The sequence below is a fragment of the Stegodyphus dumicola genome, chromosome 6, assembly GCF_044657685.1.
Source record: "Stegodyphus dumicola isolate Sdum_Otavi_A_Nest chromosome 6, ASM4465768v1".
Lineage (NCBI taxonomy): Eukaryota > Metazoa > Arthropoda > Arachnida > Araneae > Eresidae > Stegodyphus > Stegodyphus dumicola.
Genome location: NC_140773.1, coordinates 166,143,943 through 166,167,147, shown reverse-complemented (window position 1 = coordinate 166,167,147; position 23,205 = coordinate 166,143,943). Strand labels below are relative to the sequence as shown.

General features: G+C 33.7%; 1 protein-coding gene across 3 annotated transcripts in view; it reads left to right on the top strand.

The window, feature by feature from the left end:
- The window catches only part of LOC118184571 (diuretic hormone receptor-like), a 413,066-nt gene that overhangs the window by 368,538 nt on the left and 21,323 nt on the right, over nt 1-23,205 (top strand). For all 3 annotated transcript variants that reach the window (XM_085819142.1, XM_085819143.1, XM_085819141.1), the window contains 2 exons: nt 2,908-2,993; nt 9,017-9,149. In XM_085819142.1, coding sequence (XP_085675268.1) covers nt 2,908-2,993; nt 9,017-9,149 — 219 coding nt within the window. The remainder of the gene's footprint in view (nt 1-2,907; nt 2,994-9,016; nt 9,150-23,205) is intronic.

The window sequence follows — 23,205 nt, the reverse complement described above, 5'->3', positions numbered from 1 at the left end:
CATTCATTTTACTTGCTTTGCACGTGACGCTGTCATTTCGTCTGTTACTTATTTTCACATTGTTCTCTGTCTTAAAATTAGAAATGAAAGTTAATGACCTAAATCTGCAATGATATATTACAGTACAAGTGAAAACATTGACAGTTTCACTCCCGCGTGTGTCGGATATGCGCAATGCTTATGGGGTGCCACGAAATTTTCCTAAATATTAATGGGAGTCGCGAAAAAATCTCAATGATAAAAAGGGGACGCGAGTGAAAAAAGTTTAAGAAACCCTGATCAAAATCATTTTATTTCTTTTCAGACTTCTCAGATCAGCTTCAACCTTAAACACTGGAGCAAGTAAAGTTAGAAATCGTAAAAATGATGACAAATAATTAATAATATATGAGATAATTAAAGACGACCTTCGTCCTCTCTCTTGTGCCGTCTCTTATTTTAATAACAACTGATATTTCGATCAGTTGTTATTAAAATAAGAGGCGGTTACACTATCATGTTAATTGTTACACTATCATTGTTACACATAACATTGTTACACTATCATTCACAATCAGCATTTTCAAGCTTTGTAATGTATTCGCTATTTTTCAAAGTTGGAATACTATACTGTGCATTTGATACTTCTATTTATATGAGCTTTTTATTTATGGTATCATTTGAAATACGACGAGAGCACCATTTTTTATTAATATGGACTGAGTAATTTTCATATCATTGTTTCAATGTTATTTTACGTTTTATGTGATATTTAATATGATTTATACTATACTTTTGGGAAAGAAAGGAATTTTAGGAGACTCAAAAAATTGTTATAATTTGTTCATTACTTTAAGAATTGCATTTTATTATCGTGTAAAAAACTGTGTCAAAATATAGCATTGTATGAAAACAGCTTTCTAACTTATTTTGGAAAATTATTAACAGAAATGTCAACAAATGACAATCTCTTCAAATCTGCATTATCTCTATTACTAAAAAACTGAAATATCTGTATCTGTGTTCGTAGCACTGTGGAGCAGCGGTGGAATCTACATTCACCAAATTTTTAAACTTGTAGACCTGCCACACGAACATGTACATCTTGAAGCCGTAGTTTTGATTTTGTTTTTACTTATTTTATTTTCTCCCCAAACTTCTTGCATTTTTCATTGACAAACCAGCGATTTAGAGATTCTAAGCTTACTACAGTTTGTAAAATCATTGCTTGAAATAAAATACTTTATACTTTACTTCCCAGTGTGTTGTTATTTCGCAAAGCATAAACTATTTATCTTTCAAATTTAATCAAAAAATTCTCCGATTTCAAAGCAATGTGTTACCATTGCCCGAAATAAAATACGTTAGTGAAGCATAAGTTATTTAAATTATCTTTCAGGCTTAATCTTTCGATAACTTTATAAGGTATTTCTCCCGCCACTACGAAGGTGTGGAATGGTCAGCACACTCGCCGAGTAATGGAGAGATCCGTGGTTTGAGTCCCGGCGAGAGCAATGCTTTTCACGTCTCCCTGCTTTAAAAAGTCCTAATATCTCTACAGCGGCACCCGAACTAAAAAAGTTGCTGGATGATGATACTCCACCACCAGGATTTAGCAATTCTGTCCCCTAATCCCCAGTCACCCTTTAAAATGGGGGAGTATATAAGGTATTTCTCCCGCGATCTTAGCACGCCTTCGTGGTGTAATGGTCAGCACACTCGGCGCGTATTCGAGAGGTCCATGGTTCAAGTCCGAAAGCATTGTTCATTTTTAATTTCTCCTGCTTTTCAAAAAGTACTTAATATCTCTACAACTTATTAACATACTAAGCGATTTAAAAGCAATAACCGCAGTTCGTAATAATATTTGTTATTCTTTAATTACGTTTCGGACTGATTTAAATAAAAATGCATGTATTTAATTATCTAGTTAATAATTTTATTAACTTTTTTACTTTTGTATTTGCAAAAGATTTTTCTATTGTGATATGGCACATACCGTATTTCTTTGAGTATTTTCTTCCCTAGCTAACGCCAGGTTCTCAAAAATTTTTAAATATTTGCATTCATTTCCCTTTTCCTCAATGCGTTTAAAAAAAGAGCTGCCCTAAATTTTCAAGCGGATTCATCCTTGTACTGATTGTTTTCACCTTATTAAGAAGGACAAATTTTCGCAAGTTACTTGCGAAGATCATGCCGTTTGGTTTGGTTTGGTTTATTAGATTACGGCAAAGCACTCGAGGGCTATCTGGCTTAAGGAAGGGATGCCTTCGTGGAGGACGTTTTAATGGAAACTGGCTCGTATACACGTTACACATGGGGAAAACCACGAAAACACTCATGCAGCCAGCCCGTTCGCGGGATTCGAACCTCGGACCTGACTACCAGTGTTCAGCGACGTTACCGCACGGCCGCTGGTGGGCCGAAGATCATGCCGAACATTTTCTTTCTAACTGCTGAATTTTATGCCTGCGTAATACAAGACCAGTAACAGCGAAGCAAACACGAATTGACATTCAGTCTACGATTTCGCGGAATCAGCTACACATCCACTTTCTCTAATTATTTATGGATGATGTGAAGACTAAGGAGTAACAGAGACAACAGTAAGAATAGGCGAGATTCAAGTTACAGGGCAGAAGAAATGAAGATATCTTATTAGATATTGTAATGTTGCTATTACTATGCTTTCTTATTGAAAGGTTGCTTTGATTTAAAGAAATAATGTTTGTTTTAATATCACGTAATTCAACACAGTGTAGAACGGAAATTTGAACTTTCAATGCATATTCTTTTTTTTTTTTTTTTTTTTTTGTTCGTTCTTAAAATGTATATAATTTTATGAAAGTATGTAATAACTGATAATAAGTTCTGTCTGATTATTGTTATTTCATCTTAAAAGAACAACTTTTCTTTTTATTGTTGCAGATAAATATTGTATTCCTCATGAAAATAATGTGGGTGCTCATTACAAAGCTACGAGCTACGAATACTGTGGAATCAGAGCAATACAGGTCTGTATTAAATAATATCCTATCGATGCTTAAGTGTAGGCTAGCTTTATCTAACGTTTATGTCTGTATTAAATAATATCCTATCGATGCTTAAGTGTAGGCTAGCTTTATCTAACGTTTATGGCTACTGACAATTATCTGGAACCATTTTTCTGCTCGGATAATCAATTCATGGACTGCATTATTTTTAAAAATTTCAATGGTTAGAGAAATAGAATGAAGTTTTTCTTACATGAAGTATTCGAAACAGATGACTACAGGTTTTATTTAAATATTGATACTAGATTATAAAATTTCTCGGAATAAAATAGTTAACTGCGTGGAAACAGTTTTCAACATCGTGAGTCGAGGGATTTATAATCTGACATTTAATATACCTCATAAAGCATAAAATTTTTATTAGTAATATAATTTAATAACTTAAATATAAAACGTTCTATATCTTTACGTGTAGAATTCACAGATATTTGTGGAATTAACATTTTCATGGAGGCTAATTCCATATTTAACTACGGGCGCTGTTTTATTCAGTATAAAACCATTAATATCTGATACGAGCAGCTTTTTTATATACATATTTAGGCGTACAAAAAAATGTTAGGTTTCGGGGAAAATGCGAAACATCCAAAAATATCTTCGTTAATAAATTCATTCTCTATTTTTGTTTGAATTTTCAAACCTAAACTTAGGAACTTGGTTTATTTAATTTATTGAAGCAAATTATATATTTTATTAATTGTACTTTTTACTCTTCTTGGAAATGCGTAAAATAATGTACTTTAATGTGTAAAATAATGCGCAGAACTTTTCATCTGCAATGTTGAATCTGCTTTTGAAAAATTATTTACCTAAATCTGATAAATTATATAATTTCAATTGGAAGTACTACAGTGGCTCTTCGCACATTTTTAGATGATTTTCAGTGTACTTACAGAAGTATTTTAACTGAAATTTTTATGTTTTAAACGTTCTATTTCACAACCCTTATTCTTCACTATCTTTCTACATCGTAATTTCCAAGACAATAACACCTTTTGTGATATCGGAAGAGATATTTTTTCCCATTCCTCTTAAAGTCTAAGGACGGTTGTAGGTCGACGTTTGGACGTTTCCCGCTTTTCAAAAGTCCAAAAGAACAAAATTCAATGGTGATATATCATGAGATTTAATAGGGATGTGAGTGAGTGGTATGGCCTTAACACCCGTTTCTTATTCTATTTTTCCCTGTAAATTAACAGCGGAATTTGACTTGTGGTTGCTTGCTTTGTCTTGATGCAGTTCTACTGATTGATGGCACTATAGGAAAAGGCAGTACTTCTTAATTGAAAATAAGACGCATCACGAAGCACCGAGACGATATAAAGCAAATCGGACACAAATTGATATGCATACAGGTTTCGACGGAAAATGCAAAGTTTTACATTTTGGCTGCCAATGAATGAACGGTTGTCGCTACAGCGCATATGATCTGCGCAACTGGTAGGATATTTAAGAGGAGAAATTACGATTTCAGGTTATAAATTCTTCATAAATTTCATTCCGTGTACTCTGGTAGGCAGTAACTATGCCTCGCATACAGGTGATGGAACGATATGCGCAGATGTCAGAATTTGAGAGAGGTCGTGTAGTTGGGCTCAAAGAAGCCGGTTGGTTTTATCGGCGAATAGCTCGACATTTGAGCGATGCCACTATTAGATGATGTTGGCAGGAATGGGTGAACCATGGCGGCACACAGCGTCAAGAAGGAAACGGTAGGCCTAGAGAAAAGACAGAACGTGAAGACCGAGCAATCGTCAGAGCGGCACTCACAGCCCCAGATGCATCATTGTCATCAGTGGCCGCAAGGACCATTCATAGGCGCCTCACAGAAAGGAAGCTGAGGTCACGGCGCCCCTTGCGCCGACTACCATTGACCTCTGTACAACATCAAGCCCGTTTGCAGTGGTGTAGGACTCATTCGCACTGGAATGACACTGACTGGAGTAGTCCCGTTGTGAACTGAGCCCCAATGACCAGCGAAGGCGAGTTTGGAGACGCCCCGGACAGCGGTGTGATATCAACCTGACTGTCTTCTGGCAGACAGACCGACAACCAGGAGTGATGGTCTGGGGTGCCATTTCATTTCACAATAGGACCCCTTCGGTTGTCATCCGTCGGAACCTTACAGCACAACGGTACGTCAACGAATTTCTAAAGCCCGTTGTGTTGCCCTTCATGTCACGCCACCCTGGGCTTACATTTCAGCAAGATAATGGCCGCCCCCACACTGCACATGTTTCTACTGCCTGCCTTAGTGCTTGCCGAACATTACCTTGGCCAGCAAGGTCGCCGGATCTCTCTCCTTTTGAGCATGTTTGGAGCATTATGGGCAGGGCCCTCCAACCAGCTCGGGATGTTGACGATCTAACTCGCCAGTTGGACAGAATTTCGCACGATATCCCTCAGGAGGACATCCGCAACCTCTATCAATCGATAACAAGCCGAATAATTGCCTGCATAAGGGCCAGATGTGGACAAACGCGTTACTGACTTTTTCATTTTGTGAAGCTCTATCACTTCAATAAATCATGCAATTTTTCTCAAACTGTAATCATTTGTTTTCTGCACATGCACATCACTTCTACCGATTTTCGTCCCATTCGGATAACTCATTCTTGGTGCGTCGTTTTTTTTTTTTTTTTTTTTTTTTTTTTTTTTTTTTTTTGTCTAAGAGTGTATGTGGAATTGATCTCAATATTTTTCTCTACTCTATTCTTAACTTGTCATTATATGAAAAACCGCAACAATCATAAATCCCTTTTAAAAACTTTCTTTATGGTCTTTGAATCATTTTTAAAGTTTTTTTTCTCTTCTTTGAGGATAATAAATGCATCTTTTTATTACAGTCATTTAAATACACCCAAGATTCATCTATTGTGACAACATTTTTTTCCATTTTTGTCGGGATGAATGTTTCTTATGGTGAATTCTGCAGCGCGTTCTACGATAGTTTGTCGAGAAAGACAATGCACATTATGCTTCTTTTTCGCCTTTTAAAGATTCAAATCAATATTAATCATCTTGTTTGTAGTTGACACTGAAATGTCACTGAAATGTGACTGTTTAAATGATTTTGCAACTCTCCTTTGATTTGTCGGAATTTCTTTTAACATTAAAGGTCTTACCTTTGCAACATTCGAAACATTACTTTTTTTTCCTTAGATATGTATTTGGGACAGTTTTCCACTTGAAGTTTTCGAAGTTTTTCCCTTTCTTTCTGATAATATTACCTATCATAGCTTTAGATATCGAAAACCTGTGGCTTTCACAGCAATTTTTAATAACCAGATACGAATAATTTTCTTCGAAAAGAGCACAAACATAGTCTTCCATCCATTGCTTCTTTAAAAATGCCATGCATGAGAACCAAACTGTAAAGTAGCAGCAGACCATAATTTTTACTTTGAAAAAAATATAGTTGCAGCTCAAAAATAATTTCCGAGCACACAATATATTTTATAGCAAAGTAAAATCGTCGCAAAAATGTGCGAACAACCTCGGTATTTAGAATGAATTAAAGAAATAAAGAATATAGCTACGATTTCGGTAACTCCTTATCAAAACCGTCACAAAATTAGTTAAGTATTTTCTATTAGCAACATCATTTTTCACGATAAAGAAATTTTAAAACAAAAAATACCATTAAAAACAAAACGCAATTAAATACACTTATATAACGATTAACATGTAAAGCATAAAATAATGCTGAGGACAAAAGCAAACATTATTTGATAAAAAAAAAAGCAATCTACATCAAATAAAACTGCATACTATAGCATTGTAAATTCACCAGCCAGCTTCTAGTTTGGAATTTTTAATGGAGGTGCTGGTAGTGATAGTAATGTACTATGTAGTATTGCGCAAGGCTTGAGGTCTTTGTAGGTAGTGAAGATTGGGATTTTGGCAAGACCTAAAGAGGATCGTCTCGTTATCGTTCAAATTCTGGGCAAACAAATCTCTTACATATTTTTGTCGTATTCAGTCCTTCGTTGACTTTACAAAACACTCTGTTCGTGCTTTAAACTAATGTGTTCTTCAAAACCTGAAACCATATTTTGTTTTTAAATTCTTGCGCAAAATATGTTTCAGTTGCTATTTTGGGTTTTAGCATTTTTCGTAAAAAAAGAAAAGAAAACCTTCGAACTTGTTGTGGGAGAATAAAGATAGTATTTTAAAATTTTAAATCTTCCGCAAAAAAGAGATAAATCAGTTTAATTGACAAATACTAAAATACTCATTCAAATAAATAAATAGTAAATTGATTTTTTTTAAGAGGAGTGTACTTTATACGCTTTTTAAAAGGATATAACATTAGAATCCTTTGAATCTTAAAGAAGATTCCAGATTCAAAAATTTGAATCTTACATTTTTTCGTCAGTCAAGTCTTCCGATTCCTAACCTAAATAGCCTTTAATTTGTCTCAAAATTTTGGAAAGATAAGTTTTATTGACGTACATTAGGAATATCCGTTAGAAAGCACGATTATTGCGATTTCAGTAGATCAAGATCAAAAATATCACTTCGTGACGGCCCTGAATGTAATGCTTTCTGTTTATGGAAAGAGTTTTCTGTTCTGTTTAGTGTTGATGTTAATTCTTCAAGTAATTCTTCCCCTCTACACTTATTTTAATTTGAAAGATTCTGAAAATGTAATGATAAGTTTAAACTGTTGCAAAAATATATTGCATTTTGTCAAATGATATTGAGAAAAGGAACAGTTGAAATTTTAATTACATACTGGTTTTATTAACTGTTTTGTCTTCTTATAAACATAGATGTATTTTAAAAAGCTGTAATCTTATACTTGCCTTCCATTAAACCAAGTTTCAAATAATGTGTTAATTAAAAGCTTTAAAATGGCAAGTAAAAAGTTTCTTTTTTATCTTCTTATTATTTATATACGTAGGACTCGAGAAATTAATTCTTCCCCTCTACACATATTTTAATTTGAAAGATTCTGAAAATGTGATGATAAGTTTAAACTGTTGCAAAAATATATTGTATTTTGTCAAATTATACTGAGAAAAGGAACAGTTGAAATTTTAATTACATACTGGTTTTATTAACTGTTTTGTCTTCTTATAAACATAGATGTATTTTAAAAAGCTGTAATCTTATACTTGCCTTCCATTAAACCAAGTTTCAAATAATGTGTTAATTAAAAGCTTTAAAATGGCAAGTAAAAGGTTTCTTTTTTATCTTCTTATTATTTATATACGTAGGACTCGAGAAATTCATTATTCAAAAAATTAAAATAGCTTTCGATATGATTCGGATATGAGAAAATTTAGAATTCGTCCCATCTCTAGTTCTTACTATGTTTACAGTATTATTTAATAACATATTCAAAATTAATTTGGATCTTTAGGCAGAATAACTGAGTACGTAGTCCATATCAAACGAAGTGAGTTAAAATATTAGTGGGAATTTTATTAATGGAAGAGAAAAACAGGAAAAGGATCTATTTTTTTTTTTTTCATTGATTACAACGTTATATCTGGTTGTTATTGCTTATGTGGCTTAAGAAAATGTTTATTTTTATGGAATCTCTTTATTATTCAGAATTTATGATATCATTGATAATACTCAAATTACATCTGGTGCTTGCATATCACTTTTATTGCATCCTCAGTGTTATTGTAATACAAGATTTACTTTTCTGTGACGTCACTGACTCATAGTTTGTCAAACTCTACTCCTTTGTGTCTTAGTCCTTCTTCTTCTGTACATCAAGTGACATGATAAACCTCCATGTCCCTTGATGGACGTGACACATCGACGTCACAAGCTTGGAAAGAGCTTAACCTTCTTTGTCTACTGACCTTGCTCTGTAATAACATAAAATTTCAATAAAGCTCTTAAAAGTGTTTTAAAACTCTTTTTATAGCATTATTGTATTAAACATCCACAGTTTTCCTATATCAGCTGCGCAGTAATTACCATGTTTATGAAACGTAACATTTCAAATGCCGTCTATTGTTTAGGAAAGCTGCAAAAGCACTTCTTGTCCTTATTCCTCTCCTTGGAGTGACATACATCCTGGTAATTGCCACACCCGAACACAGAACAGGAGAAGTTATATTTACTTTCATACAAGCCACACTTCTATCATTACAGGTAAGAATGTTTTTCCTCGAATGTAGCATGTTCTTTTATATAGTAAGTGTTATATGTATTCATTATTGTTCGCATTTTGCTCTTTTGCGTAAAATCGACTATGTAACAAAAAATAAGTTTTGTTTGATATACGTTTAAACTAAAAATATGTAAAAAAAAAAGAACCTATTTTAAATACATTTACTTTGTAGGGTTCCTCATTTTTTTTTTGTCTAAAGTAAACGTCCAGAATCATAGTGAATTGTTAGCTACTTATCCCCGAGTTCAAGTAACTAAAGATATAAACTCAAGAAGGTTTAAAATACCCTTTGTTTCACTCAAGATAAACAGTTGGCCCCTTTCTCGGGCTCACCACAAAGCATCCACTCGGGCTTAAACTCAAAATAAGAAATAATAATTAAACTATAATTAGCTTAGCGAAAGCTAACACAAGTATCTAACGTATTCACCCTGAATTTAAACTAACGACGAATATCAAATGGCGCGTAATATAAGGCCAAGTGTAACAGCTTTAAGAGAGATTTAGCCGGAAGGCAAACACGTGCTGGGCGTGTATTCCAGAAGTAACAAGTGGTTCGATTTCCGTCGAGGGCGTTGCTCATTTTTCAACCTCCTGCTTCCAAAAAAATCCTAATGTCTCTACAACTGTACAGTTCTGTCCCAATTTTCGTGGAACACACCAAGAGGGACGGATCAGAGGATCTCTCATCCGTCTTCTGCCACTTGATAGGACTTTCGGCTCGGTAATGTTTTAAGTGCCCCCATTGCATACAGACACTTACTTCTCATGTTTTACAAATATCCGTGTCTTTTTCAGGTTTCAATTCCGGCCCCCATAATATAGTCAGCATCATAACCACTATACACATCAGGGCGAAAATGTTATTCACAGATAGCCGTAACATAAGACAGAACCCCTACAATACAATTAAATTTCCTTAATAATAACGTCAGCTGAGAATAAAGAAATTACACTTTGTTGAAATAAAGTGTGTACGGTGAAGTAAATGTAACACAAGGAGGAAAAACAGATATAGGTTAAACTCCCTTAACACGCGCATATTGCACATCACCATAAACGCTCACACAGGAAAGTCTGAACCAATAAACTCATTGTCGCTAGCTTAGATCTGAACAATTCAGCTAATTTAATTAGTTCACTGCTCCAGAAACAGTCGTATTTGTAGAGTTGCCCAAGCACTTCCGGAAGCTTCGAAAAACTCTCGCCTAGGACCACGAAAATGCGTTTTTCGAAAACTTCAAAGACGTCGCCAAGGCTCATAAGGAGGGTTTGTGTCTATATCTTCAGTTTTAAATGAGCTACCTTGAAGTTCAGAAGTCAGTTGATTCACAGTTATAAAATCTGCAACACAATGCATGAAATAAATACATGCGAACACAATAAGTGGCCACAGATTGAACAGAGATAAAAATATACAGTAAAATCGTTACATTAAATGCATTAATTATGTTTAATAAATAATGTAATGCATTAATTATGTATAATCAAATAAAAATAAATAATGTTTACGAAACTTTACTACGGTAGCATACTGAAATAGAATGTAATTAAAATATGATAGTGAGAACAAAATTTGTGAACACCGGAAAAGAAAAAAAATAGTTAATTACGTCTGTTTATCAGAACAAATAAAGTTATATTTCTAATTAAAGATCCAGTCGAAAAGAAACAAAAAATTTAAAACAGAATTTCACTAGCGCTAAGCTCCGCACAACAAAATTTATAAAGATCTCTTAACTAAAAGCAAACAGTCGAAAATAACGGATTTTTGAAAAAAAAAAGTAGAACACGGAAGTCAGGATTATGCTAAAAAAACTCAAATAAGGCTGTTTCGCCAAATAAAGAAAATCTGAAAGGATCAGATGTCAGCGTCGCACCAGAAGCTTTGTTAAATTTTTTTATGCTCTCGCTGAGCTCGTTGTTTCCCAATTTGCTCTTGGATTCACTCCTTTTGACGCAACTTTTTTGCCTTTTGTACTTTCTCATTGAACATAGTTTTCTTCACATTTATACTACATAAAATTTAATTGTAAAATCATGAAATTTTTAAAAGCGACGTATTTTAAACTTCCCGATAGAGCGTTAAATGTTGCCATCCATTTTCCTACTTTTTTCCATCTTTTCTCAGTTCATTATATCAATGTTTATCTTTCTTAATAAGATATTACTTATACAACATTTTTTTTCTTCTTTAACTTTATTCTTAAATCTCACTTCCTTCACACCTTCGCCACATAAATTTCAATAGCAAAATCGCAACACTTTTAAATGCAGGATATTTTTAGAAGGCCCGCTACAGTGTACAGTGGTGCCTGTAATTTTTTTTTCAATCTTTTCACAGTTCATCATATCAGTGCTCAGTTTTCTTAGTAAGATGACTTACGCAACGTTTTTTGTCTTAGTAAGATGACTTACGCAACGTTTTTTGTCAACTTGTTGCCTTTTTTAACTTTGTTAAACTTCACTTTCTCCGCCCTTAACGCCTCATAAAATTCAACAGCAAAATCACAATGTATATAAAAAACAAGATATCTCTAAAATTCTCGGTTAAGTGTCGCAATATGTTTTTTAATAGTCCCTATATTATTTCTTTAAAAATAATACATGACCATTACATCTGGTAGCAACATCATTTTATTTGAAAAGTATACGAACAAAAAAAAAAAAGATGAGCGTCGAAACTAATAGTTCTTCTGGTGCTAAAGATACCCTCGTTTAATAGTGATTAATAATGTAGATGAAAAAATCCCTACATATAATTTTAATATCCTATACTTTTGATCAATTAATATTATAATAAACATATTTGTTTTAGTTACAAAATTAAAATAGTATAAATTTTTGTAAGTTTTTAAATCTAAACCTGTTTTTTTTTTTTTTTTTTTTTTTTTACTAGTCATTGTTCGCAATTGTTCGAATTATTTTTACTGTTCGAATTATTTTTTTCAAGAACTTAACGACAGTGATATATGGAAATTGTTTATATATACTTAAATTTATTTTAACACATACGTACAAGTACGTAAATACACTCTGTAGTTAAAATAGCTCCCAAAAATTATTCTAAAAATTTGAGTCTTCTGAATTAGCTGCACTTCTGTTCGGACTGTAATGAGAAAGGGATTTTTTCCTCATTTATTTTCCCATTCTGCCTAGCTTGTTTGAAGGGATGAAAATACTGAAGGAAGCCTTACTCTGATTATATCTTTCGTGCTTTTAGCTTCTTTCTGCAATAAATTAACGAAGAAATCTGTACCAAGAGAAAGATACAAACCGCTGTGTCGCCAAGAGAAAAAGCATCTATCTATAATGTGGGATCCGATCCACTTAATCAATGCATCCATTTCCACATTTGTCATGAGGTAATGTCACAGAAGTGGGTAAAAGCACTTTTGCAATCCTTCAACCTTATATCACACTAAAAAAATGTTAGTTTATAGATATATACAAAATAAAGTTTAGCAGTGTCTAGTCTTCTTCCAGAAACTAATTCAATTATAGCAAATATATCAAGCCATTTAATATTTATCATTTCAAAATTAAATCTTGTGAAGGCATAAAAGAAACACAGCGAAACTTCTAGGGCAGTTTTTTTCATAACAAAAAATAGAAGATCCTTAGCGTAAGATGCTTAATAATTATTTTAGCACGGAGTGATAAACTACTATAATTTTTCAGGTAATTTTTCGCTTTTAAGCATGGATTCAAGTTCTTACGCTTTCAAAATAGCTTCGCATCGTTCAAGTTTAAGCATGGATTTTATTCTCTTTATAATTATTTTATGAAAGCAGGCTATATCGAGTTTCAAATAATTCCAACCTTAAAATTTTTCTGTCAAGATATTTCCACAAATTTCGGTTAAATAATACTATCAAAGTAATCTATGTTACCGACAAAGGGAGAAACCTGACACTATATTAAATACCTAATCATTTCGTAGTACAGGCTGTTATCGTGTACAGTACTTGTAGGCGACATTTGGTGAATTTCCCATGTTGCAATCTGTGTATCATTAATATGCATTTTATAATTAGGAATGTGCATATCATCTTTGTAATCGCAATCTGATATTTTTTATTTGATTAATATATTTTTATGGCCTTTAAACAAAGGTATGGAATGCTATGCTAAATATTACCGAAAGATTAGAAGCTAGCATGTACATTTAATTCTTTTCTTCCGAAACCCTTTTTTTACAAATTTGATTTAACAGGAATTTAAAATAAATATTTCATTATTTACTCTTGTTTTTCTCATTTAAACTCATGTCCATAAATTAAGGATAATGCAGAATCATGCAAAGGAAGAGTTCGAAGCAAAACAAATTTGACTTATTTGTAAAGCTTATTTATTAAACAAAAGGTAAAGAGCAAAAACAGATGCTATATGTTTGATATTATTTTAAAAAATTAGCGATTTTTTCTCCCTGGAGCAAATTACAAAAAAAAAAAAACTTATTTACAAAAAACCAATATTACATGGTTGGTGTGATTGTTAATACATTGTATGTCTTCCAGACGATGCAATACAGTCCGTACAACGCCTAGGCATGCTGAGTATCAAATTATCGATCTGATCTTGAGGGGTATTACACCACTCAAAAAGCAATGCTCTCCGAAATTCCAAAAGACATGTAGGAGGAGGTTGACGGGCTGCAACTCGTCGGCCAAGCATGTTCCACACGTGCTCTACTGGATTCAAGTCCGGTGAGAATGCGGGCCATTCCATACGGGTGATATCCTCCGATTGAAGGCACTCGCTTACGATGTTTGCACGGGGAAGATGGGCGTTGTCATCCATAAACACAAATTGTGCGCCCATGGCGCCCCGAAACAAACGTACATGTTGTTCCAGAATGACGTCCCGATAGATTTGGCTTGTTATGGTTCCAATTTGAACAAGCAGGTCAGTTCTGGAACCCAGAATAATTCCACCTCAAACGAGAATTTTTGCACCACCGTAACGGTGTCGTTCAATGATGTTTTCTTGGTGGTAACGGGTACTTGGAGATCTCCATATGAAAGTCCGGCGAGAATCAGACTGCAAGCTAAACCTGGACTCGTCGGAAAACATCACACAAGCCCACTGTTGCGATGTCCACAATGCATGCTCTCTACTCCAGGCTAACCGCAGGCGACAGTGAGTTGCAGTAAGTGGAACGCATCTGACAGGTCTACGAGCATATAGACCAATCTGCCCTAAGCGTCTGTACACGGTCTGCCTTGAAACTGCCGTACCAGTGGCTGAAGAGAGCTGACGAGACAGGTCTGAGGCTGTGCTCTGCCTGTTTCTTTTGGCAGTAACTGCCAAATACCGGTCTTCATTCGGAGTTGTAACTCTGAAGCGACCTGTGCTGTAACGTCAACTCACATTACCATCATCTTGGAATCGTTACCAAAGCCTGGAGATGACACTCTGGGCAATTTCTAGTTCGTCTGATATTTCCAGTTGAGTACGCCCACATTTCAGACGGTGGATAATTCTACCACGTAAAAAATCATCCAAATGCGTCCTTTGTGTCATAACTATTCGGTTATTGCACTGAAATGCTTATAAAGCGCCTGCGAACAATTTTACTTCATTGCCTGTATTCCTTATATATCACTCTCTTACACTCTCGTCATTGTGACGTTCCTTCGGTGTCATCTGGTTACTTCCTGAAATTTGCATATGATTCTTGAAGATGTGTGTAGTGATTTTACAGGTGATATATTTAATTTAGAGTTCGATTTCCGCGTGACTCCGAATTATCCTTAATTTATGGACATGAGTGTAATACGAGTTGGCAGAGAAATTTGCGAAGAATTTTCTTAAAATTAAATTCTTAATTATAGATTGAAATTAATCAAGTTCCATTAACGTTAACCGAATTAAAACGAGCAACACTGAACCCATGTTTGAAAATAAAATGGTTTGGCCGTAATGAGTAAAAAGCTCTCTTCATCCCTAATACGACCAAATTCCCCAGCTCATTACAATGGTACACATAATTGACAGAAAAGGATTCGATGCTCTAACGTTTGAAAATACTGAAGAATTCTTAGTCTCCAAAGCCATAACCGTAGAAAACATATTCGAGACCGTCTTTAAGACTCCTAATGTAGATGTCGTTGAGACGTAATGATAATGAAGAAAATTATCTAAATCTAAATACAGATTTAATAAAAGAAGATATAAAACTGGTCAGAAAATTGAGTAGTCATTTTATCAAACGTGATCCTAATGAAAAACTTGCTGAGACGTTTCAAAGTGAAATTGAGTTGTTGACAGCATCTTACAGATAATAATATAACGTCCTAATCAAAACACTATGATAAAAAGCTGAATTTGTTCATAAAATCGGTGTAACATCAGCAACAGAGGATACTAGTATTAATTTTGTTTTTATTTTTGATTTGATTTGATTTGATTTAATCAAGAGATCACAGAAAGAATTCATTAATAGAAGAAGAAGACGATGTCCACAGCATATCTAATGACAACAGTGATATCTTAGTGGTATGCGAAATTGTACGCTGTTTATTGTCAGAAAGTGGAAATGAATGAATCTTGTTATGTGGAATGTGGGAAATGTTATATCATGATATTCCCTAATCCCCTACTGTGTGACGTGTCATTGCATCAGCATGTTTTTCCCGCCTTCGGAAGAAGACGAGGATTAGCTGGCGAGCGGAGCAGACGTCGCTCAATCGCTCGTATACCATTTTCATTAATTGTAATCCTAATGTAATCTATATTTGTAAATAGTAATAAATGTGTGTTATCAACTATGGTCGTTGCCTTTCCCCACATTTTGGGGGCTCGACCGTACCTTTTGTGCATGCGTTAATCGAACCCTAGACACCAGCAATCACTAAAGACGTTCAGAAAGCTAACAAAGGCAAGACGTGCCTTTATGACGATTTAATATTCTTCTTCAAGCCGGACGACGTATGTGAATGAAGACGTGCCTTTATGACGATTTAATATTCTTCAAGCTGGACGACATATGTGAATGATGTTACATGATACTTGTCCATTCTTCTGATTTTGGACGTTAAATCGAAATTCGATTTTGGATTACATTGGATTGGCCAAGAAATATTTTGGATTATAAGGACTGCCCCGAAGTTAGGTAGGCCCATTTTTCCCTGATTCGTACATAATTTATTTAGTATTACGATTTTAAGCTGTGTTTATACTATTTAATTCTCATTCATACATACCCTATTTCATATTCATATTGTCCTATTTTACTGTTTAAAGAACTATGGCCCTAAAATTAGGTGATATCCCATTGATAGCGAATTCTCTTAAATATGGCACAACATGAGTTATTAAATTATTTAATACCGTGCTCGGATATTCCGATTTTGATCATTCTTCGCGAAAGCGAATGCGAAATTTTGCCGCGTTCCCGGACAGTTTCGATTTAGCAAAACATAAAGAACTTCTATTAAAAGATTTCTCTTTATCAGATTTTATATCAGTGGCGAATTTATTACATTTGGAAGCTTCCATTAATAAAGATGTTTTATGTGGAAAAAATTTTCATGTGCTCACTAATCTGACGGATTTTCACGATTCTCTAGATGTTAGTTTTTTATCCGATGACGATCATTCAATTTCAAACACCGACAGTGCACCGACGCCTGTAGGTCTAAGTTCTTCTGTTCCCCCTTCCCCTCCCTCCACGGCGCCAAGCCCAAATCGCGTTGCTTCTGTGATGTATATTTAAACTAACTTTAACTTTAATGGCGCTCATGCTAAGCGATTCCGTTGTTGTGATGCACGTGTTACTGTGCTAGCTAAATGTCATGTGAACTGTTTAAAATTGTAATAATAAAAAGTTTTGAATTCTTGAGATATACTCATTAGTTGAGTCTTCTTTTAAAGTACAGAAGTAATTAAATTCAACGAACTACACAAGAAGTTACATGGTGTCAGGAGCAAAATGGATTTCAGACCACCTGCTCCGCTAACGTTCTCCGTCGGAAATGTTAAAGAAAAATGGAAAAAATGGAAGCAAGAGGTAGAAAACTATTTACTTACAACGGAAAAAGATGCCAAGCCAGATAACACTAAAATTGCAATCCTTTTGAATTTACTCGGTAGTGAAGGACTCGAAATTTTTAACACGTTTCGATTTAAGCCACCTGAGAATAAAGAGAAATACGAAGAGATCTTGAAGTCTTATATGAACGTTACAAATTCTTTTCGTGTAGTCAGCAAGAAGGACAAACAATTGAATGTTATGTCACTCAATTAAAGACTTTAGCGTCAACTTGTGAGTTTGCTGAACAAGAAAATGGATTGATTCGCGACCGTATTGTACTAGGCATTCGGGATAGGAGTCTGACCGAACGTTTGCTTCGAGAATCTAACCTAGGATTAGAAAAGCTATAGAAATAGTTTTTGCCGCTGAAACAAGCAAAGAGCAACTCCGGAACATGAAAGATGATCCAGCGACTGTGAACAGCGTGAAGAAAACAGCAGCATCAATCAAAACAGTCAGTGCCACCGAAATTATCGTCGCAGCAGAAGCAATCAGCACTAGAATCAGCACCAAGAATATTTATGAAGTTGGAATACCAAATAATGAACTTAGAATATATAATGAACATAGTGTATTTGTTGACTCTGTAATGATGAATCCACCAGTAAACGGGCATAGTGAATTTAAAATAAGTGCAAAATCAATCAAAGGTTTAACAAATTCTATTGATGAAGTAAATAAGGATATTCACAAGGTAAGTGAAACATGGGTGAAAAGTATTACAATGTATGTAAATAATAAGTATTTCAAGGTTGATTTTAAGTTAGATACTGGTGCAGAAGTAAATATTTTGCCTTTGTATGTTTTAAATAATGTTAAACTTAAGCCTAAACTTAATGAAACTGATTTGTTCTGCATATGGTAATTTTAAGTTAAAACCAGAAGGTACTCTTATAATTAATTGTTCAACTGAAAGGCTTAAGATGTACCTTTACAATTTTATGTTCTTGATGTAAGATCTAAGCCTATATTATGGTTAATAGCTTGTTCTGCATTAAAGCTAATTGAAAGGATTGATTCTTTAAAGTGCAATATTATTAATAAAAATGATTTAATTGCTCAGTATAAAGATGTATTTACAGGCACAGGGCAATTTCCTGACGAACCATATCATATAACCCTTAAAGATGATGCAATACCAGTAATACACCCCCAAGACGTGTTCCTCAGGCTTTACAGCCTAAATTAAAAGATACTTTAGATAAACTTGAAAGAGAAGGGATAGTATCGAAAGTAAATAAACCAACTGATTGGGTTCAAAGTTTGGTTATAGTTGAAAAACCTAACAGGAGTCTGAGATTATGTTTGGATCCTAGAGATCTAAATAAAGTAATTAAAAGGGAACACTATCAAATTCCTTCTCCAGATGACATAATTAGTAGGTTAGAAGGTAAAAAAGTATTTTCAGTTGTAGATTTAAAAGATGGATTTTGGCATGTACCACTAGATGAAGCTAGTTCTGAACTATGTACATTTAATACTCCTTATGGAAGATATAAATTTAATAAAATGCCACTTGGAATATCCTCCGCCCCAGAAATATTTCAGAAAAGAAACCAAAAATTATTTGGTGATATTGAGGGTGTGGAAGTTTATTTTGATGATATCATAATTGTAGGATCTTATGAGGTTACTCATGATATAATTATCTCTAAGGTTCTTGAAAGAGCTAGGTCTCTAAATAAAAAATTTAATCCTGATAAATTACAATATAAGGTACCGGAAGTCAAATATGTAGGCCAAATTATTTCTGAGTCAGGTGTAAATGCCGATCCTAGTCATATTAAAGCAATTATTGATATGCCAACACCAAAATCAAAAACTGAAGTAAGGAGGTTGTTAGGAATGTTAAATTTTCTGTCAAAATTTATACCTAATGTATCTAAAGTTACTGCTCCTTTAAGAGAAATCATTCAAGAAAAGGTAGAATTTAATTGGGGAGAAACTCAGGAAGAGTCATTTAACAACATCAAACAACTGCTAACCAAAGCTCCAATTTTAAAAGTTTTCAGTGGTAATGAAGATATAATTATACAGTGTGATAGTTCGAAGGATGGCCTAGGATCGTGTCTAATTCAAAAGGGTAAGCCTGTATCATTTGTGTCTCGCAGCCTGACTAACAGTGAAAAAAATTATGCACAGATCGAAAAAGAGCTATTGGCCATAGTATTTTCTTTTGAAAAGTACCACAATTTTGTTTATGGACGGAAAGTCACAGTACAAAGTGATCATAAACCGTTAATGGCAATTGTTAAGAAACCATTGCATAAAATTTCGTCTAGAATGCAAAGGATGATCTTAAAGTTACTAAAGTATGATTTTGAGATAAATTATGTTCCAGGTAATCAAATGCTTTTTGCTGACACTTTGTCACGTGCATATCCTGTGAATGAAACTATCAGTGATGATCCTGAAATGCTAAATGTTGTTCACATTATTTCGAAATATTTGCCTATGAGTGAAAGAAGAGTGGTGCAATTTAGAAAAGAAACTGAATAAGATCCAGATTTGCAAATAGTTATGAAATATATTAAAGAGGGTTGGCCTAAATGTTACAAAAAAGTAGATAGTAGTGTAAAAACATATTTTAAAGTTAAAAATGATCTTAATATTAATGACGACTTGTTATTTATTAATGAAAAATTAGTTGTACCTTATGGTTTGAGAAAAGATATGTTGCAATTAATTCATGAAGCGCACTTTGGAATTGAGAAATGTAAAAGTAGAGCCCGTGAAATTTTTTACTGGCCAGCTATGACAAATGACATTGAGCAGCTTGTTTCCAAATGTGAAATATGTGAAAAATTCAGAAATAGAAATCAAAAAGAACCTCTAATGCAACATGAAATTCCAACTAAACCATTCGAAAAATTGCCCTTGATATCTTGCAATTTGGTAATCAAAATTACTCAGTAGTTATCGATTATTACTCTAAATGGATTGAGGTTTCTAGCATAAAAGATAAGACAGCAAATGAAATTATGATAAAGTTAAAATGCATCTTTGCCAGGTATGGTATTGCAAATCAAGTCGTTTGCGACAATAATCCCTGTAATAGCTACTTATTTAAAAAATTTGCTGAAGATTGGGATTTCGAACTTAAATTTAGTAGCCCCAGATATCCACAAAGTAATGGGTTGGCTGAAAAAGCTGTAGGAATAGCAAAAAATATCATGAGAAAAGTGCAAGATATAAGTGTAGGCTTAATGGAATATCGAAATACCCCAATTAGTGGAATAAATTTGTCTCCTGCACAACTGTTACTTAATAGAAGATTAAGGACAAAATTACCTATCAGTAATAAATTGTTAAATACTAAGATAAACAAACCTTATTCTAAATTTCGTGCACTTCAAGCTAGGCAAAAATATTATTTTGATAGAACCCCACAGAAACTGCCTGAGTTAAAACCTGGAGATAGTATAACCTTGTTCAACTTTAGAACTGGGCAATGGGATAAAGGTGAAATAATTTCAAAACATAAAGCTCCTAGATCATATATTGTAAGAAATTCAAATGGGGAAATATTGCGAAGAAAAAGACGCCATATAAAATTTTCAAAATCACCTTACAAAGTTAATAATGATTATGATGATATAGTATTAGATAAAGAGGAAAATTCAAATGGAAGCCCTGAAATTGTTTCTGTGCCTGTTAATATAGGAAATCAACAGAATAATCTATCCAATAGTACAATAACAAAAAGTGGACGGTTGATTAGACAACCTTCAAGATATAGAGACTTTGTCATGGAATAAAATAATGTAACGTATTGCATATATCATTTTTATGTAACTTTTTTTTGTTATTGTATGTCATATTGTGGTGCTACTTTGGTAGACGGTTGCACGGATTTTGGCAATTTTTTTGCGATATTCTTTTGGCGAGTAATACAACTTATGGTAAACCCACTGCTAGATAAGTTATTTATGGTAACCGATACTTTGTTGTCATTTTATTTAAAAAATAATGTGTTTTATTGTGCATAAATTCCGTGTTTTAAATATTATTTATGGCTTCTAAATATTAAAAATCAATTTAATTTTGCATTTTTATTTGAAATAAAATTTTTTTTGTTTATCATATTCTATAAAATTTTATGTTGTGGATGATGTAATCAATGACGTCTTCTTACTTTAAAAGTAATTGGTTTTAATATGTATAAATTTAATCTAATGTTTTAAACATATTTATGGCTGTTAAATATTAAAATACAATTTAATTTTGTATTTTTTTAAAAATGATTTTATTATGTATGAAATTTTAAACAAATTTAATTCTAGGCGTGATGTAATAAGCTCTCTGATTGGTTATAGAATATTTGTGCATTAACGAGCTGTAATCAGCTCCCTGATTGGTTACTGAAAATTTGTGCATTTCCGCGCCATTTTAAAATTTAATTCATTTCTTGGAATTCCTTCAAAGATGTCTCTTTCGAAGATGAATGTTGTTATTGGTAAGTACCAAGAATTATTGGTATCGGAATCAAAAAATTGTCCTTTGAGACCTTATTTTGGCCAGCCTGGCTGTCCTAATCAAAGATTTGTTTACAAATTCTTACAAGGTCAGAGGAAATTTATTTTAAGTTTTTGGAAGAAACCTTGCTAATTGCTTCTTCAATGAAGTGCGAGAAATGTGGATCACAGATGAAGATGGTTAAAAGAGCCGATTCCGAGGATGGCCGTATATGGTATTGTGGTCACGGTGGAAGAAATAATCGCTGTAACGGTAAAAAAAAGTATTAGACTTTCCTCCTTTTCTACCGGCAGTAAACTTCCAATTGCTGTCATTTTAGCTCTAGTGTACGAAATATTCATGGGTTCTTCGTACGATAGAATTCAATGTGAGCTCGGTATTTTTTCAGAAGCTGTAGCCGACTGGCGCAGTTATGTAACCGACGTTTTAATTAATTTTGTAGAAACTAAAACGGAGAAGATAGGAGGGCCAGGGAAAATCGTGGAGATTGATGAATCTAAAATCGGGAAACGAAAGTTTAGCAAGGGTCGATTCGTTGAAGGGCAGTGGGTTTTGGGGGGAATAGAGCGCTGTTTTTTAGTTGCTGTGCCAGACAGACTCTTCTCGCTTTAATTAAGGATTGGATCGAACCGGGAACCCAGATTATTTCAGACTGCTGAAAAGCTTATGACCGTTTGAGCGAAGAAGGTTTTAATCACTTGCAAGTTAACCATTCGCTCCATTTCGTAGATCCTGAAACCGGAGCTCATACTAACACAGTTGAAAGACAATGGCGTGACTTCAAAAATTCTTTGCCGGTTTACAATCGTCGAGGAGATTTTGAAGGATACATAGCCTGGTATTTGTTTAGGAAAATTTGCTCTGCATTGAATGAGCATCCATATGTTAAATTTCTCGAAATTATTAGAGACATAGACTGGGAAGATTGGCATGTACTTCAGGGAGGGGCGGTTAAAGGATCTTCGAAATCTTAAAAACAATACCTATTATTGGATTTTTTTTTCAAATTTTTTTGTTATTTTTAATCTTCATGATCCATTAATTTGGCTCTAAATTGCTTTATCTAATTATAATTTTTTTTTAATTTTTTTATTCCTGCCCTTGATATTACATTTTTCAAATTTTTTTCATTGATATCTAAATTATGATTCCGATTTTTTTTTTTTTTTGTGGTACTATTAGTTCAACTCATTGCAAACTTTTATTCATAATCATGAACAGCACTAAAAACTTATACAGAAAAAAATTACAGACGTCCACCTTCAGCACACCCAACACCAACACATGTCGTGAACGAAAAAACACATGGTCAACAAAACTCTTTAGTCAATGTTACAGTTACATATGAAAATTTAAAAATAACACAGCAAAACAAAAATGTTCTGAAAATTCACACACTTAATTTTAAAAAATTAAATGCACATTATTACAGTTATTAGCAATGACAAATAATTATTACACTTTTCTTTCATAATTTAAATTGATTTTTTTACCAATGTCTGGGCTATCACCAGGCCACTGAA